General features: G+C 42.5%; 1 protein-coding gene across 6 annotated transcripts in view; it reads left to right on the top strand.

Moving 5' to 3' along the window:
• SGCD (sarcoglycan delta) overlaps positions 1 to 16,648 on the top strand; it is a 620,371-nt gene that overhangs the window by 284,506 nt on the left and 319,217 nt on the right. For all 6 annotated transcript variants that reach the window (XM_053298220.1, XM_053298224.1, XM_053298221.1 and 3 more), the window contains one exon: positions 1,592 to 1,777. In XM_053298220.1, coding sequence (XP_053154195.1) covers positions 1,592 to 1,777 — 186 coding nt within the window. The remainder of the gene's footprint in view (positions 1 to 1,591; positions 1,778 to 16,648) is intronic.

The following is a 16,648-nucleotide window of genomic DNA, read 5'->3' as shown; positions in this document are numbered from 1 at the left end:
TGGGGCCAAATACAATTGCTTTGGGGCTGCATCCGACCTTTATGTTATCTGCTTTGCATACGTGGCACTCCTGTCAGATTATTACAGGCATAGTTTTGAAGGAAATTACTCCCCTTTTTTACAAACTAAAAGGTTGGTATATTGGACAGATTGGCTGACTGGCATTCAGGGGTGTAGTGGAGGGGAAACACACAGGGATGGGGTGCCGATAGCTTCTCTGGCTGTTGGAGTGTGCATGGCCATGAGGACTGTCATGGAGAGCACCTGCACTACATCACTGTTGCCATTAGTGATCTTTTCACATGATTGTGGACACTAGGATTTCTCTTCTACTCCTTTGTCTATTCATGGAGGATTCTAATGTGTGAAGTGTGCTTTAATTGTGAAAAACGTATGTGTGGCTCTTACTTTGCTGTAAGACGTGTTAGGCATGTTGATGGCGGGATACAAATAATAATAATTAGGTCGCATGTTACAGTGATCAAAGTGCTTTGTACAGAGTTCCTCAATAATCCTTGGAACAACCATGTAAGGTAGTTCAGAAATATTATACCCATAATATAAGTGAGGAAGAGGGACTTAGACTGAGAAAGCAAATTGCCTAAAGCCACCAAGAGGAGTACTTGGCTGCAGGAATGTGCAGAACTGGTTTATTTGCGAAGTGGACTGCAGCAAACTGGGCCGGTTCAAGCAATTCATTTGTGAACCACTTTGAACCAGCTTGACAAACTGACCAGCCCAGCTGATCAGTTTGACTGAACCGGTTTGCATACCTGCGATTGGGTCCAAATTTGGACCAAACCGTGCCGAACAGTCTGTGCACACCCCTACTTTCCTGACATATGAGCTGTCCATGGGCATCCTGGTTTGCAGGTTACCTTCTTAACCCCTGTACTACACCAGCTGCCATGAAACGTCAAGACCAGCAAACCCTTCAGGATTCTCACAAGCAAGCTTTTGCTGCTCAGTAGTGTCATTGTGCTGAGATAAAAATAAAGCAGATCCTCCTTTGGCAGAACAAGCCTAAGTAAGAACCACCAAAGAGTTATCACTGTATAGTTTGGGGCCGTTATTACTTTACTGTATATAAGTGGATAAAGAAACATTGCATATTAAAATTGCTTCAAGCAAAGAAACCCTGTGCCCTTTCCTTGGCAACCAGGAATAATTTTATTTAAGATCATTTTTGTGAATTAAAGCCTCAGAGAAGTAATATTGTCTCCTCAAAACAAAGTGCCGAACTCAACTTCTTTTACAAAATGCATGCAAAAATTTCCCCTCAGGGTTTTGTGGGACCCTAGGGTGCCTGCCTGGCAAAAACCTGTAACTGCTAAGACAGCATTTGAGACCAGTCTTTATGTGACATTATTTGGGGTATGTTTATGTGTTGAAATGTATATAATGTACCTGCATTATGATTCATTGCTATAAAAAAAATAAACAGGGGAGCATCACAGCCACAAGCCATGGGAAGATGTTTTGTCCTGCAAGTATTCACAAAGGTCTACGATATACAAGCATGCACATCTCAATGTCTTGCTTGATCCTACAGCTTAACATGTGCCTTCATGTCTGGTTTTGTTTCTTCCAGATGCCTCAGGAACAGTACACACACAGGAGTGCCATGCAGAGCTCAGATGGACCACATGTATACAAAGTGGGGATTTATGGCTGGCGGAAAAGATGCCTCTATTTCTTTGTGCTACTCCTAATGATTTTAATACTGGTGAACCTTGCTATGACCATCTGGATCCTCAAAGTTATGAACTTCACAATTGTAAGTAGAGGTTGCTTAAGTTACATTTGTTTTGTTTGCAGGGGGCAGGGTGACAGATGCTCTTTAGGCTATAATGCTGACATACAGTTGCAGCAATATAACATGTTGGGTCCCAGTGTGCACATGGAAGCCCACCACGCAGAATGGGAGGAAGCTGCTATGAAATCTTTTGGGGAAACCCAAGAGGAAAAAGAGAGAGAAAATAAGTGTTGCCTTGTTTCAGAGGTTTGTGTATTACTCTTTTTAACTCCTTTAAATACCATCAGCCAGGACTGTCATAGAGTCCTGGCAGGATGAGGACCCTGAGGCAAATCAGCTACTATAGGGCCCCCTTCAAGTTAAATTTAATGGGGATTAAAGAAGCAGGACCTAAGGTGGTCACCCTGCTTGCCCTGCCCTAAAGACTGTCCCACCATCAGAATGGTTGAAGTTACTCATCTTCCTCTGTCTGTATATTCCTATCCATTTCAATGGTGGGGTGGGGGAAACCTGCTCAAAAAGTAAAATGTATCAAAGAATACGAAAAGCCAGTATAAAACCTACAGATCAACAGTGTCTTACACAGCTATTGTTTTCCTGGACGGAAGTAGCCTAAGAGATAATTTCATTCTTATTCAAACAAGGAAGCATATTGTTTGTATCAATGAAAGAGAAAGAGAACACTCATGCACACAAATACTATTCTAGTCATGGCTCCTGAATTGACAAATTAAAATCCGATCATAGTTTGAGCACAAAACTTTTCCTGGAACAAAATCAGTCCAAATATATATCTATATCTATATCTATATCTATATCTATATCTATAAAATGCTATGACAAATCTGTAAAGGGGCTGTTTTATGAGAGGGTGGTGTGTGTGTGTGTGTGTGTGTGTGTGTGTGTGTGTGTGTGTGTGTGTGTGTTGTCATGTGAGTAGCTGTGTTATCCTGCATCAGCTCCCTTTCCCTTTCAGTTCCCCTCCTTTTGGTGAAGGTCAGATCAGACTGCCTATCTTGTTGTGTCAAGCCATAAGAGATTGTTTACATGATAAATTGTGCATCATCCTTATCCAAGAGATGAAACCACGGTAATATAGAGTGATCATATACACTGAGTGATTAACATTGTGCAGTAAAGACATGATATTGGAATTGACTTGTTTTGAATTATATGTTGGGACTAATATATAACAACAGTAAGCCATATTATGTTCTAGTGCTTTTATGTTCTAGTGCTTTTAAGCCAGATTTGTAGGATTTATCCTGATGATTTTGTTTTTGTGAAATAATTGGGACTGTTTGGGATCCGGATGCCCATATCTGCACTTCTGCTGTGCAGAAATTGCACAATGTTCCCTATTATTCCATCTCCCATATTTGGTGCTTGGAAAAAGATGATGTTACTGCCCTCACAGCCCAGCAAATGTCTTGCTTGTCTAAATACTGTGTGTGGAATGTGGCTGTGTGAGTGCCACAGTCATCTATTTGATAGTGCCCACTGTATCACTGGTGATGAATAATATACAACTCTGTGAAGATTAAAACATACCACTTCTTTAAAAAATAGAAAGGTTGAATGCTTCTCTGCTTTAGCGCTGGGATATTCATGTAGCATTTTAAAAGAAGAATGTTTGACTGATATATTTTCCATTCTCCACTGCTGCTGTGCATCTTTCCTCTCATTTTTAAGAGATTGTAACACTGACTACTACCATAGCCTGCAGCAAAACTACTGTAGTACCCACACAACATCAAGGCTACTTCCATATTACTCTGCTGGTATTGCATACATGCTGCCTTAAGGAGAAAAGCTAGTGAAGCTATTCCCACCTAGGGATGTGCAAAAAAATTCGGGCACAGAACGATCTGTGCCCGAAACAAACAATTTCAGGTGATTCGGGGCCGAACTGAATCACCCCCGATGTCCCCCGATATTTTTCGGGCATGAGCCGAATCACCCGAATTTCGGGCATGAAAAATTCGGGTGATTCGGTTCATGGTTGATTTTTGGCGATTTTTTAAAGTTTTAGTGACTTTGGGGCAGTTCGGGGGCATAGCATGGGATCTGGGCAAAAGGAGTGGGGTGGGGTGGTAGTGCCTAATGGGTGCAGGCTACCACCCCAATTTCAGGGGGATTGGGCAAAGGGCTGATTTTTGGTAAATTTCTGAAAATTTCATGTCTTTGGGGCAGATTGGGGCATATTGGGGCAGAAAGTGGGGCCTGGGGCAGAATAGTGGGGTGGGGTGGTAGTGCCTAATGGGGGAGGCTACCACCCCAATTTCAGGGGGTTTGGACAAAGGGGTGATTTTTTGAGAATTTTTGAAGTTTTAGTGACTTTGGGGCAGTTTGGGGGCAGAAAGTGGATCTGCCCCAAAAGAGTGGGGTGGGGTGGTAGTGCCTAATGGGTGGAGGCTACCACCCCAATTTCAGGGGGATTGGGCAGAGGGCTGATTTTTTGAGAATTTTTGAAGTTTGGGTGTCTTTGGGGCAGATTAGGGGCAGAAAGTGGATCTGCCCCAAAGGAGTGGGGTGGGCTGGTAGATAGTGCCTAATGGCTGGAGGCTACCACCCATCCCCAATTTAAGAGTGATTGGGCAGGGGGTGAATTATGGTGAATTTATTTGTATGAGGTTTGTCTTCATAAGGTGAAGTGTGCTAAATTGATTACTTCCTCATATTATTCATAGTAAAGGAAAGTGTGAAAAAGTGAGTGGGGTCATAAGAGTTGTTTAATTGAAAAAAATCTCATTTGCTATGATAGAATGAGAATTCACACCTCAGAAGTTTTTTCTGAGGTGTGAATTCTCATTCTATCATAGCAAATGAGATATTTTTCAATTAAACAACTCTCATGACCCCACTTTCACTTTTTCACACTTTCCTTTACTATGAATAATATGAGGAAGTAATCAATTTACTTTAGCACGCTTCACCTTATGAAGACAAACCTCATACAAATAAATTCACCATAATTCACCCCTCTGCCCAATCACTCTTAAATTGGGGATGGGTGGTAGCCTCCACCCATTAGGCACTATCTACCAGCCCACCCCACTCCTTTGGGGCAGATCCACTTTCTGCCCCCAATCTGCCCCAAAGACACCCAAACTTCAAAAATTCTCAAAAAATCAGCCCTCTGCCCAATCCCCCTGAAATTGGGGTGGTAGCCTCCACCCATTAGGCACTACCACTCCACCCCACTCTTTTGGGGCAGATCCACTTTCTGCCCCCAAACTGCCCCAAAGTCACTAAAACTTCAAAAATTCTCAAAAAATCACCCCTTTGTCCAAACCCCCTGAAATTGGGGTGGTAGCCTCCCCCCATTAGGGACTACCACCCCACCCCACTATTCTGCCCCAGGCCCCACTTTCTGCCCCAATATGCCCCAATCTGCCCCAAAGACATGAAATTTTCAGAAATTTACCAAAAATCAGCCCTTTGCCCAATCCCCCTGAAATTGGGGTGGTAGCCTGCACCCATTAGGCACTACCACCCCACCCCACTCCTTTTGCCCAGATCCCATGCTATGCCCCCGAACTGCCCCAAAGTCACTAAAACTTTAAAAATTCACCAAAAATCAGGATTTTGCCCAATCCCCCTGAAATTGGGGTGGTAGACTCTACCCATTGGGCACTACCACCCCACCCCAAAATTTTGCCCCTGGGCCCCTTTTTACCCCCCCGAATCGATTCGGATTCGGATTAAATCCGAATCCGAACCGAATCAAGGGTGATTCGGGTGACCCAGATTCAGGCACAAAACAGAACAGGGGTGATTCGGTTCGGGTCCGAGCCGAATCACCCGAAATCCCGAATTGCACACCCCTATTCCCACCATCAGTAGAAAGTGGGCTAAGGGAGCCTAGCCTGCTTTCTACCGATCGTCGGAACCACTGGGATTGCGGGCGAGCCTGGTGATTCCAAGGTGGCTAGCCCTCCTAATCCCCCCTCCCCTTAAACAAGGTTAACGGAGCAAGTGCTCCATTCATCTCAGGGGTTTTTTGCTTCTGTGGAGCCGCAGTGCATGGTGACACATGAGTAGACCCCTGACCGGGAGGCTGCAGCCAGCCTCCTGGCCTTGAGGGCCTTTCCAGAATGCCCTTGCGTGGAGCATCCTGGAACTTCCAGTGGCTGGGCAGCCCCCGATCCCCGCAGCCTCCACTGGCTTTGTGATGGAGCCAGCAGTCGTGTGGGCAGCCAGTCTGGCCACTCAGGGCTTGGAGGCTGCTCATGCGCAGGCAGAAGCCTTTCCCATCCCTAAAATAGTTGAGGTTTAACTGGGCTTGAACCTGGAAACTTCTGCATGCAAAGCGTGGGATCGCTCTCTCTCTCATATTTCTATACCACCTGACATGTGCATCTTGAGGAGCTGTACATAAGTTCAGATACAACAAATATAAGTACAGATTAAATGATTAAAACAATTTCATGATATAAAACCAATTAAAATTAATGAAAAGCCTGAGACCTTACTGAGCTATGTCCCTCCCCCTATCAGGTAATACATAAGCTACATGTGAAGTGTGGACTATTCGTTGATGCATCACATAAATTTCCACACTATGGACTTTATCATTCCTCTCACACCATACAATTGTTTCATTGATACCATTTCCAATTGTTTTGTCTTATCTTAAATATAATTTCCATTATAGATCTATTGGAAAAAGTTGTGCTTGTTTTTTCATCACATGGTTAGTGAATAGTTTGGGGGGTGGGTCTCTCTTTGTTTCTTGGTGGATTGAAAGCTGCACCAGCAGTTTGATTTTTTAAAAATGCTGCTGCATGATATTTGGAGGCTATATTCCAGGATTCTGAACATCTAAAATCACTAATCGCAAAACAGAAGTACCATCTGCTTTAGGAGATATAACTTTTTCCAGTCTATGCTGTCCCTCCTTCCTTATGCCTGTTACCAGCATTTATTACACCCTTGAGTTTTCCCCGTAGAAGAATGTTTGTTGTGCTCATTAAAATACAATGAACACTTATTGGGTGTAATGAGCACTCATTATATTTTAATGAGTGGCACCAGTGTCCTGTGGCGCTGAACTCATTCAAGTTTTCTAAGATAGCCTCAGAGGTAGGAGAGGAGTGCTGGGATAGCTGCACATACAAGCGAGCCAGACTCTTCAGTGTTATCTTCTCCTGAAATGGCTGCCCACCCATCAGTGGCCTGTCCCTCTACAGATATTCAAAGGCACTCTTTAGTCTCTGTCTATGACCTGTCACCTACCAGTATTTACCTTCCCTGCAATAACGACATGTGGTATTTAGAATGACAGATAGTTTGAACCAATCGTAAGACTGGTTTTGGAATCATTACATGCTATGGATCCCTGCTGATAGAGCACCACAATTTGTGGAGCTCAGTGCCTTTGGAGAGAGAAAGTGCATCATAACTCATTGGTTAGACTGCCTAGCTCATAGCATTATATTATTAAATGGAAAATCATTGAATGCTGCTCATTGTGCATCATTCCACATGCATTTTGTGGGTGAGCTAGCTTCTTATTTTCAAGCTTTTGGGTATGAATAGGGGATTTTCCTTAAGAAAAAGGGAAATGTGCAGCTCATTTCATGGGAAGCCTTGTTCCTTTAGGTTCTCCGCACCCACATAGAGTTATGTGGCTCACTATAAAACCAAGTTGGCATCCTTGAGGATATGGGCAGATGCATGCATTTCAGTTCATGAGCACTGCTTAGACATACGCATTTTCAGGGGCTCAGAACCCCATTATATTTGATGGAGCAGCTCAGGGACCCATTATGCTGGTCTAGCACACCAGTAGACTCCAGTACTTTGGTTTATTTATTTATTCATTCATTTGATTACTATGCCGCCCTTCCAAAAATGGCTCAGGGTGGTTTACACAGAGAAATAATAAATAAATAAGATGGATCCCTTTCCCCAAAGTACTCACAATCTAAAAAGAAACATAAGAGAGATACCAGCAACATTCACTGGAGGTACTATGCTGGGGGTGGATAGGGCCAGCTACTCTCCCCCTGCTAAATAAAGAGAATCACCACGGTGAAAGGTGCCTCTTCACCAAGTTAGCAGGGCATTCTTACTAAGGCATCATTTTTAGTAACTTTTTACCACCAGAAAATTTTCTCAAATGCATTGAGAAATTATATTCACATTATATACCGGTTTATAGTGCAGTTTTGTATTATTGACATCTAGTTTAATAAATTGAAATGCTTCATATTGAATGGTATTGTAAATAGCAAAATAAATGCTATATTTATTTAAGACAGCAGTGGGGAGAGAAATGTATAACTACTTCATTTAAGGAACATGGAGCCAAATAAATAGGGTAAATAAATATTCCTACTAATATAAATAGTAAGGAACTATATTGAATCTTATAATAAAGGATACACAACTCCTCTCAAAAGGTAAGAATGCTAGTCGGTGCATATAGTGTACACTGTACAGCACTCAGCCAGCAAAAACATTACTACCTCAATAGGCAGAAAGTTACTGGTACTAGTAATCATGTGAAATTCAGTTTTCATTAAGGGTGTTTCCAGACGTAGGAGTTTTTAAGGAAGCTTTAGTGAACTACCAGAAGAACTCAGTGGAGTCATTCTTAGACATCCAAACCTAACCAGTTCTGGGAGTCCTTTCCACTTTTTCTGTCCACACAGGACAGACAATGCAGGCAGTGTCCCTTTCCTTTGCAAGCTACAGTCGCTCCCCCAATCACAGCCTCCTCTATGGTGCATTCTGTGTGCATGTGTAGAAACTCAGGACTTTCTCTCTCTCTCGCTCTCTTCATAATAGTGATCTTCTGGTACACTTCCTGAGATCAACCCCATTACATATTTCCATTTACTCTTCCACTCTTCAAGAGGACCCCACTGCTAACGTTTATTTTTAAAATGTGCAATACTTTGCTGCTCAGAAGTACAGAGTTTCAGGGAATAAGTCCCATTGTAGTTAGTGGGAACAGCTGCTGTGCTTTTATTATTATTTAACTTCTGTTGTCATGTTTTTCTGGCTTATCACACTTCCTCAGCAATGCTCCTCCCCCTTGTGCTGAGAGCCTTCTCTGAGCCCTGCTGATGAGAGAGAGAGAGAGAGAGAGAGAGAGAGAGAGAGAGAGAGAGAGAGAGAGAGAGAGAGAGAGATGTTAGTGTTACTGTTTCTCTGGACATTGTTCTTAATTTGTCATTTCCTGAAAATATTTCCTCTAACAGAATGTTTTCCTTTAATGACTTGGCTTCAGTCTTATGCACACTTTCCTGTCAGCACCATTGGACTTAGTGAGACTTACTTCTGAATAAATATGCATCAACTCCCCTCTTGAGAGCACACGTTTTTCCTTGTTTTGAGGCTTGATTTTTGGCCATTTAAATCTTCCTGTGTTGTCTTCTTGATAGCTTGGAGGAGCAGATAAAGAAATCGGGACAAAAAAATCTACATGGGATCCTACATCCCATGTGCCTTTTTTTTTAAACCTACAGACAGTGGTTTGAAACAAATTGGCATCAATGATGGTGAGAAATTGCAGGGGAGAGGAGATGGAAGAGTGATATAGCATAACAGCTAGAAACTTTTAAAAAATGACAAGAGATAATGAAAGACTACTGCATGAGGCAAAGAACTGGAAGAGGAACATGTGCAGAGGTGTACCAGGTGCAAGTGAGGGGATGTGTACCCTCAGAGTACCCAAATCTCTCCTCTTGAAGTGTAATCTGCTCATACTGTTCCTCCTCCAATATTTTGCCCTGAGCATTCCTGGTAGTAAAAAGTAGTCTTGAAAAATTAAATTTTTAACTGATTGGATAGCTTAATCATGAACAAAAAATCCAAGTCATCTGCCCACCAACATTGTCCATAAGAACCAGTGAAGAAGATGAAATAAATCCCCCATGTGAAGATCCTCTAATAGCAGTTGCTAGAGTCACTTAGTAACCCTTTCCCCCACCATAAAGTTTATGTACTCTTTGCCACGTCTCATCTTTCTAGAAAATTGAACATAACCTATGGAAAATAATTAATTAATGTCCCTGAGTTCTAGCGACTGAAGTAATTTAATGAGTCGTATTACAGGATCAAATCAGGGAGAAACCCACTGCCAATTGCTTCAGATACACTGGATAATCTAATTGGCCATTTGGTGAAGCAGCCATGGCATAATCCACATGTTAAGAAATCTTCATAAATGAGTTTTTGTCACAGTAGCTATGAGAATAATTGATTTGATGGTCTCAGTCATAGGATCAAAAATGATTCACATGGTACCTCTTAATGAACCAATTCTGTTAATGGCCTAAGAAGCATTTTCCATTCCCCACAACTAATGTATTTGATCAAATAAAATGTACTCTCTGGGCCACTTTGAAAATGTCAGGCTAATTCTCATTTATGGCATTAAACAAAATAAATAGTCTTTTAGATGGGTGGCCTTTAAAAAAAGGTTCTTGCGCTTCAATGCTGGGGTTTGTTTTTTTTCAGTTGACTTTGAAATTAAAAATATCTGATGAGCAAAATCATTCACAGGTTCATAGTTTGCAATTCTGTACATAGTTATATGGGAATAAGTCCTATTAAACTTAGTGGGGCTCACTTCTAAGGGTCAGACTGTAATTTCTGGTTTAAGTTGAATTGCCTTTTTAAATACTCTTACAGAGAACGCTGGTTTTCACTATTTAAATGACAACTAGCATTATCATCTTGCTTTATTTCATGCATGATCACCCTTTAAAAGTTGGTTAGGAAGAATTATTTTTAATACAGTTACTCCCTCTTGTGTGTAAACTACCTGCCATATTTTAATTATGCAAAAACAGTAGGTAATACAACAACAAAAAGTAGATCAGAGATTTAAAATTTCATCCAGATCACATTCTCTAATTATATAAAGTAATGGGGTTTGTTTTAATTTTTCTTTCAAAAATGTCCTTCTGCATAAAACATGTTCATTCAGCTAGTGCTCCCCTGTTAATTGTGCCTCATGGCCCACTTTAAGCATAAAAGGGCTTTTTACTCTGGCAGCCCTGTCAAGAAGAACAACAGTTCACCCTTCTGGCTTAAAGTTCTGCCCCTCTTTTCATAACAGCTGGAACCTAATGGCTGAAATTAGCTGATGGACTACTTTGAGATTTGAGCCATTGTATCAGTAGTAGCATTACTGCAGGAATCATGGCACACTCAGTAAGTAGCCCCTTTCCCTGGAAAGCAAATAAGTGGGATGCAAACTGTTCTTGCAACTTCCAGGAGGTAGCTGTGTGTTACAGCAAAATCAGCAGGGCATCTTGTAGCACCTTAAAGACTACACCCCACTATTTGAGATCCTTGAAGTGGCAGTGGCATCCAAACTTTTGTGTGTCCACATGGCAGGAAGAGAGAAACTGCAGTGGTGGGGTCAAAGGACAATCAGTTGGAAGAGATCCAGCCAGTGACCATTATTCTGCAAAGTTAGAGCCAGTGTGGTGTAGTGGTTAGAGTGCTGAACTAGGACTGGGGAGACCCAAGTTCAAATCCCCATTCAGCCATGAAACTAGCTGGGTGACTCTGGGCCAGTCACTTCGCTCTGAGCCTAACCTACTTCACAGGGTTCTTGTGAAAAGAGAAACTCAAGTATGTAGTACACCGCTCTGGGCTCCTTGGAGGAAGAGCGGGATATAAATGTAATAATAATAATAATAATAATAATACAATACACCAGATATAACTGTAGTTGAGAAGAAAGAAAAACAAGTCAAAATTATCGACATAGCAATTATCGACATAGCAAAATTATCGACATAGCAATAGCAGAATAGAAGAAAAAGAAATAGAAAAAATCACCAAATACAAAGATCTACAAATTGAAATTGAAAGGCTGTGGCAGAAAAAGACCAAAATAATCCCAGTGGTCATTGGTGCCCTGGGTGCAGTTCCAAAAGACCTTGAAGAGCACCTCAACACCATAGGGGCCACAGAAATCACCATCAGCCAGTTACAAAAAGCAGCTTTACTGGGAATAGCCTATATTCTGCGACGATATCTATAACAACAGCAACAACATTGACAATAAAATTCTGGCATCCCAGGTCCTTGGGAAGGACTTGATGTCTGGATAAAACAAACCAGTCAATAACACCTGTCTGACTGTGTAGAATAATAATAATAATAATAATAATAATAATAATAATAATAATAATAATAATAAAGAGAAAAATATAATGACAAATCGTAGCAGCAGTAAATAGGAGGTAAAGCATCTTCCTTGCTAAGCTAAGTGAATTAACTAAAATATATTAAAATTGGAACCAGAATGGGTGTACAACAATGGATATGAGATGTACAGTGGGTGGGTCTTCTTATGTGCAGCTAAATGTGTGAGATGAGTACAATGAGGATTTATATCAGCAATAATAAATGATAATACAGTATTTATGGCTGAAGGAAGTTAATTAACATATAAAGTGAGATAAGAAACAGCTGTCTTTGTTCAAAAGAAATAGAATCAAATTTCCTGATAATTTCTAGTAAACTAGCCAACCTCGCACAGAGCATCTGTGTGCTCTTTGGGGCCGGTGGTTACCTCTTCCCCCCTTCTGCTCCAGTCTCGGCTTCCTGGCCCAGCCGCCTCTCCTCCCCACCGCCATTTCTGCCCTCCCACTTTCTTCCCCCCTCCTGGGCCTTGTCTCCACGGCCGGGCCGGGCCCGCCGCTTCTGGCCTCCGCGGTCGGGCCGGGTCTGCCATCGTCTCTGGCCTCCACGTCCTGGGTGTGCCTCAGCCAATCAGGCACATCCACTGCCTAGCCAATCAGCTGGGCGCTGGGACACACACTCTCCCTCCCCCCTCCTGCCCCACTCTCTTGGTCCCCTCCCCCTCCCTACTGTCCCACTCTCTTGCCCTCCCTCCCCCTCCCCTCTCTCACCCTCCTTCCCCCTCCTGCCCCACTCTCTCTTGCCCTCCCTCCCCCACACCCGCACTGAGTATTTTACCTCACCGGGCAGCAGGTGGCCATTTTTGGCCAGACCTCACAGCCGCCACAGGCCCTCATTACCAGGCAGCAGGCAGCCAAAAAGTGCTCTGCCACTACCCTTCCTCCTCCCGGGTGGCGAAGAGGGATGTCCCGCCGCCCGTTTCCCTCCCACCCCAGCCTCCAATGGGCACCTGGCCTCCGCAGCCAGGCCCGCCACCGCCGCCTGGCCCACCACCAACCAATCCTCCTGGGTTTGGCTCAGCCAATCAGGCGCCTCTGCTGCCCAGCCAATCAGCTGGGCGCCGGGACGCACATTCCAAGGCATACCCAGGAGAATTAATATAATAGATTCTAGTCAATTGTCCACTGGAGTTTCCCTTTGAAGTTCCTTTGTTTAAAATTATGACCTTTAGCTTGGCTGTAAACGACCTGGGAAACTGACATGTACTTCCACTGGTTTTGGAAGGTTGCCATTTTTATGCCAGATATGTATCCATTTGTTCTTTTGCATAGAGATTGACCTGTTTGTCCTATGTAGTTAGCAGGCGGGCACTGTTGGCAGGTGATAGCTTATACCACAGTAGAGAATGAGCCCCTGATGGTATCCCTGATGTTGTCTGGTCCTGTGATAATGTTGTCTGAGTAAAAGGGGAGAAAGCATCAGCATCTGGATTTATTACAAGCTGTGGTTGCAGTACCTGTGTCCTATCCCAATTAGGCATAGGATTTGATTTTGTTACTGAGGGCAAACAAAGGCAATAAAGAGTAAGGGTAATGGTTTCTGGATCAGTTTCACTGTGAGATAAAATTTTGCCTTCCTTCAAAACAAAACAAAAACACTAAAAGAGGTACTTTTTGCCACTGTCAAATATTTTCATGCACATGTGTGCGCGTGCGCACACACACATTTTCCTGCCTTCCTTTTAACTTGGCTCAATTCTTATATCCAGTTTATGGTCAAATAAACAAAATTCCCAGAAGGTGAATGCTTTGAAGGTAATTATTCGATGAGTTTATTTTTATTCATTCTCAAGTCAACCTCACTAGGAAAGTTTCAAAGGTTCAGAATTATTCAAAAGCCAAAGCTATTTGTGCTTTGTTTCAAACAGATCAGACTCCTCTTTGATCATACGGAATGATGGCAAAAATCAAAGAATATCTGTGATGGAAATAACACTGCTGATCATTTTGCTCAGACATTTTATGTGTTAATCAATGTAAGAATTGTAACCTTTGCTGCAAGAGACTACAGAAAATACCACACACACACACACACACACACACACACACACACACACACACACACACACACTTTGACCATGTGCCCAGAGAAAACGGTTTTAAATAAGATGTTTGGATTTCCCTCTTTCTCTTTCTCCCCTTTACACTACTGCCTGTTCCCTTTCCAGAGAGCTCTCCCTCCTACAACTGTTTTGAGCTGTCGCTACTTCATAGGAACAGACCTGTGGATTTTTTAAACATGTGGCAAATCTACTTATGAATGAGAATCCAGACATTCTCCAATCACAGTTAAGGCAAAGTTCAACATGGTGTTTTCCTCCATCAGAAGGTTTTAAAACAATTCCCACAAATGCATTATAGTTATATTTATAGTACATTGGAAAAATATTTTTCCAATAAAGATTGCTATTAAGTATTTCTAGAAACATTCACATAGATTAATTCCACTGTAAGGTTTATGCCTGCCTCCAAAAGGAGTCCCAAGGATTTAAAAACATGTTTACATCAGAAGGCACATTTCCTCTTTTAAAGGGCTGGCGCCACTCTGAAAATATATAGCTCAGCTGTTCCGTGCCGAGGGAGTGGAGTGAACAGGATGGTTAAGTTACATTTATAACATTCTGTACATCTTGCTGGATCAGTGATACATTCCCAAAGCATGTAGCAGGTCTCATGCCCCACCCAAGAAAACCTGGAATAGATCATGACAGTTTTGCGTTATGAAGCATGTTGAAGTTCACATGAGAGGCGGGTTTTTTTGGTGGTGGGGGGATGCTTTGCAATTTTGTTGTTGTTGTTCCTAGCAAGTTATTAAAAGTGCAGTGAGGGATGAGGAAGCATCACTGTAGCTTTTTAAGAAAAAAATATTCTATAGCACAGGTCTTCCAACATGTTCTTGCATTTAGTGCATTTTTAATATCTTCTGGCAGGTGTTCTGCATGAGTCAAGCTAACACATTAGAACATCCCAGTTCTTGTAACATATCAAGGCGATACAGCACCACATTCATTGCATGTTTTGTTCTTGCATCTTAAAAGAAATGCAAAAGTGCACTTCATGGGAAGTGTAATGTATACTGGAATAAGAAAAGCTTTGATGATGTGTGTAATATTGACTAATCATTTTGTCTTTGGCTCTCCCAAATGATTTTTTCAGCCAACTCAGTAATTAACCAATTGTCCTGTATTGCATGGCATACACCTGCAGGCTGTGATCAGTTCTTAGGAAAGAGAAATGACACCTTAACTGGTGTTTGCCTGCTTTTGTTACCTTAATAATTAAAATAAATCTTACCCATCTCCACTAACATAAAAATAGATTTATCATATATTTTGTTATGTCCGTAACAAAAACCAGCTTTATGCTTTTGTTACAGGCATAACAAACTCTTCTGTTTAAAATCAGTGTGCTTGATCTAGCCAAAGATAACCACTTTTAAATCCCATAGATTTACTTGAGCTTAAATCTCTCCGATTGAAATAAGTGGGTCTTGCAAGTGGTTAGCTTTGGTTGGATTGTGTCTGGCATGCTTTTTAAATCAAAATCTACACTTTATCTCATTAAAAGGCTGTCAAAAATCTGTCTTTTTGATTATTTTTAATTATCAGTACTTGAGCAGTATTCAGTAGACAGGCTAGGAATCAATGAGGCTGATCTCATGTGCAGGCAAAACCGGGCTAAGGAAGCCCAGGCTGGTTTAGCCAGCTTGTGAGGACTGCTAGGAGCTATTCAACTCCCAGCAGCAGGGTGGCAGCACATTTGCCTCTGGACCCCGCTTCCAAAATGAGGTTAAAAGAGCAAGTGCTCCCTTAGCCCCATTTGTCTGCTCATCAGGCAGCCAGGGCTGGGAGACGGTGGGGCTCCCAGCCAGCATTGGGGGAATCCCCGCAATGCACCGTGCACTTGCACAGTGCCTTATGGGAGTTTGGGAGGTAGGGTGATAATTCCCAGTCCCTGACCCTCCACACTGCTGGGTGCAGCCAGCAATTGTCTGGGCAAGCGATCCGCCTGCCCAGCAAAACAGAGGGATCCTCTGCAGGGAGGTAAGTGCTAGCAGCCTTCCTCCCTACTCTCCCTCGAGCCCTTTCTCACTGGTTGTGAGAAAGTTCTCAACATGCCCTACAGACTGAGTCAGAGGAATCAAGAACATTTACATAAATCTGGGGGTGTATGTTCACGATTGAGCTGCACATTGGCTGTTTCTCTAACCTTTCTCCCATAACATCATATGTTGTGGGATCACTGCTGTTTATTGTGTAGGCATTATCACAGCTGGTTTTTGTCTCTGTAATTCGCAGTGGTAGCCAGGAGCAAAGCACTACCAAAGCAAGAAGATAGGATAGGTTCAAATGAACCGGAACCCCAATGTATGAGCAGGACAGGGTTGTGCTCAGAGTGCACCCATCCTTACATCACTGAAGAACATCCCAATGTGTTGTTGGAACGTCTATTAATCATGTGAGAGGGACATTCATCCAAATCACGTCTCTACACATGGTCCAAGACCACAGGGTTTGGGAGCACCTATAGGGGGGCAATTCAGATAAACATCCCTCACATGCAATTAAAGAACATCCTTCAGTGACCTTAGGATGGGCATGCTCCAGCCACAACTCCATCTTGCTCACACATTGAGGCTTGGGTTCTTCTGAACCAGCCCGCTAGTCTTTTGATTATGCTCATTATTTGGATCTACTCAGGTGGGTTTGAGATGGAA

This window comes from Hemicordylus capensis, chromosome 2 (assembly GCF_027244095.1).
Source record: "Hemicordylus capensis ecotype Gifberg chromosome 2, rHemCap1.1.pri, whole genome shotgun sequence".
NCBI classification, from domain to species: domain Eukaryota; kingdom Metazoa; phylum Chordata; class Lepidosauria; order Squamata; family Cordylidae; genus Hemicordylus; species Hemicordylus capensis.
Note: the sequence above shows the minus strand (reverse complement) of the source record. Positions and strands in the feature narration are given on the sequence as shown.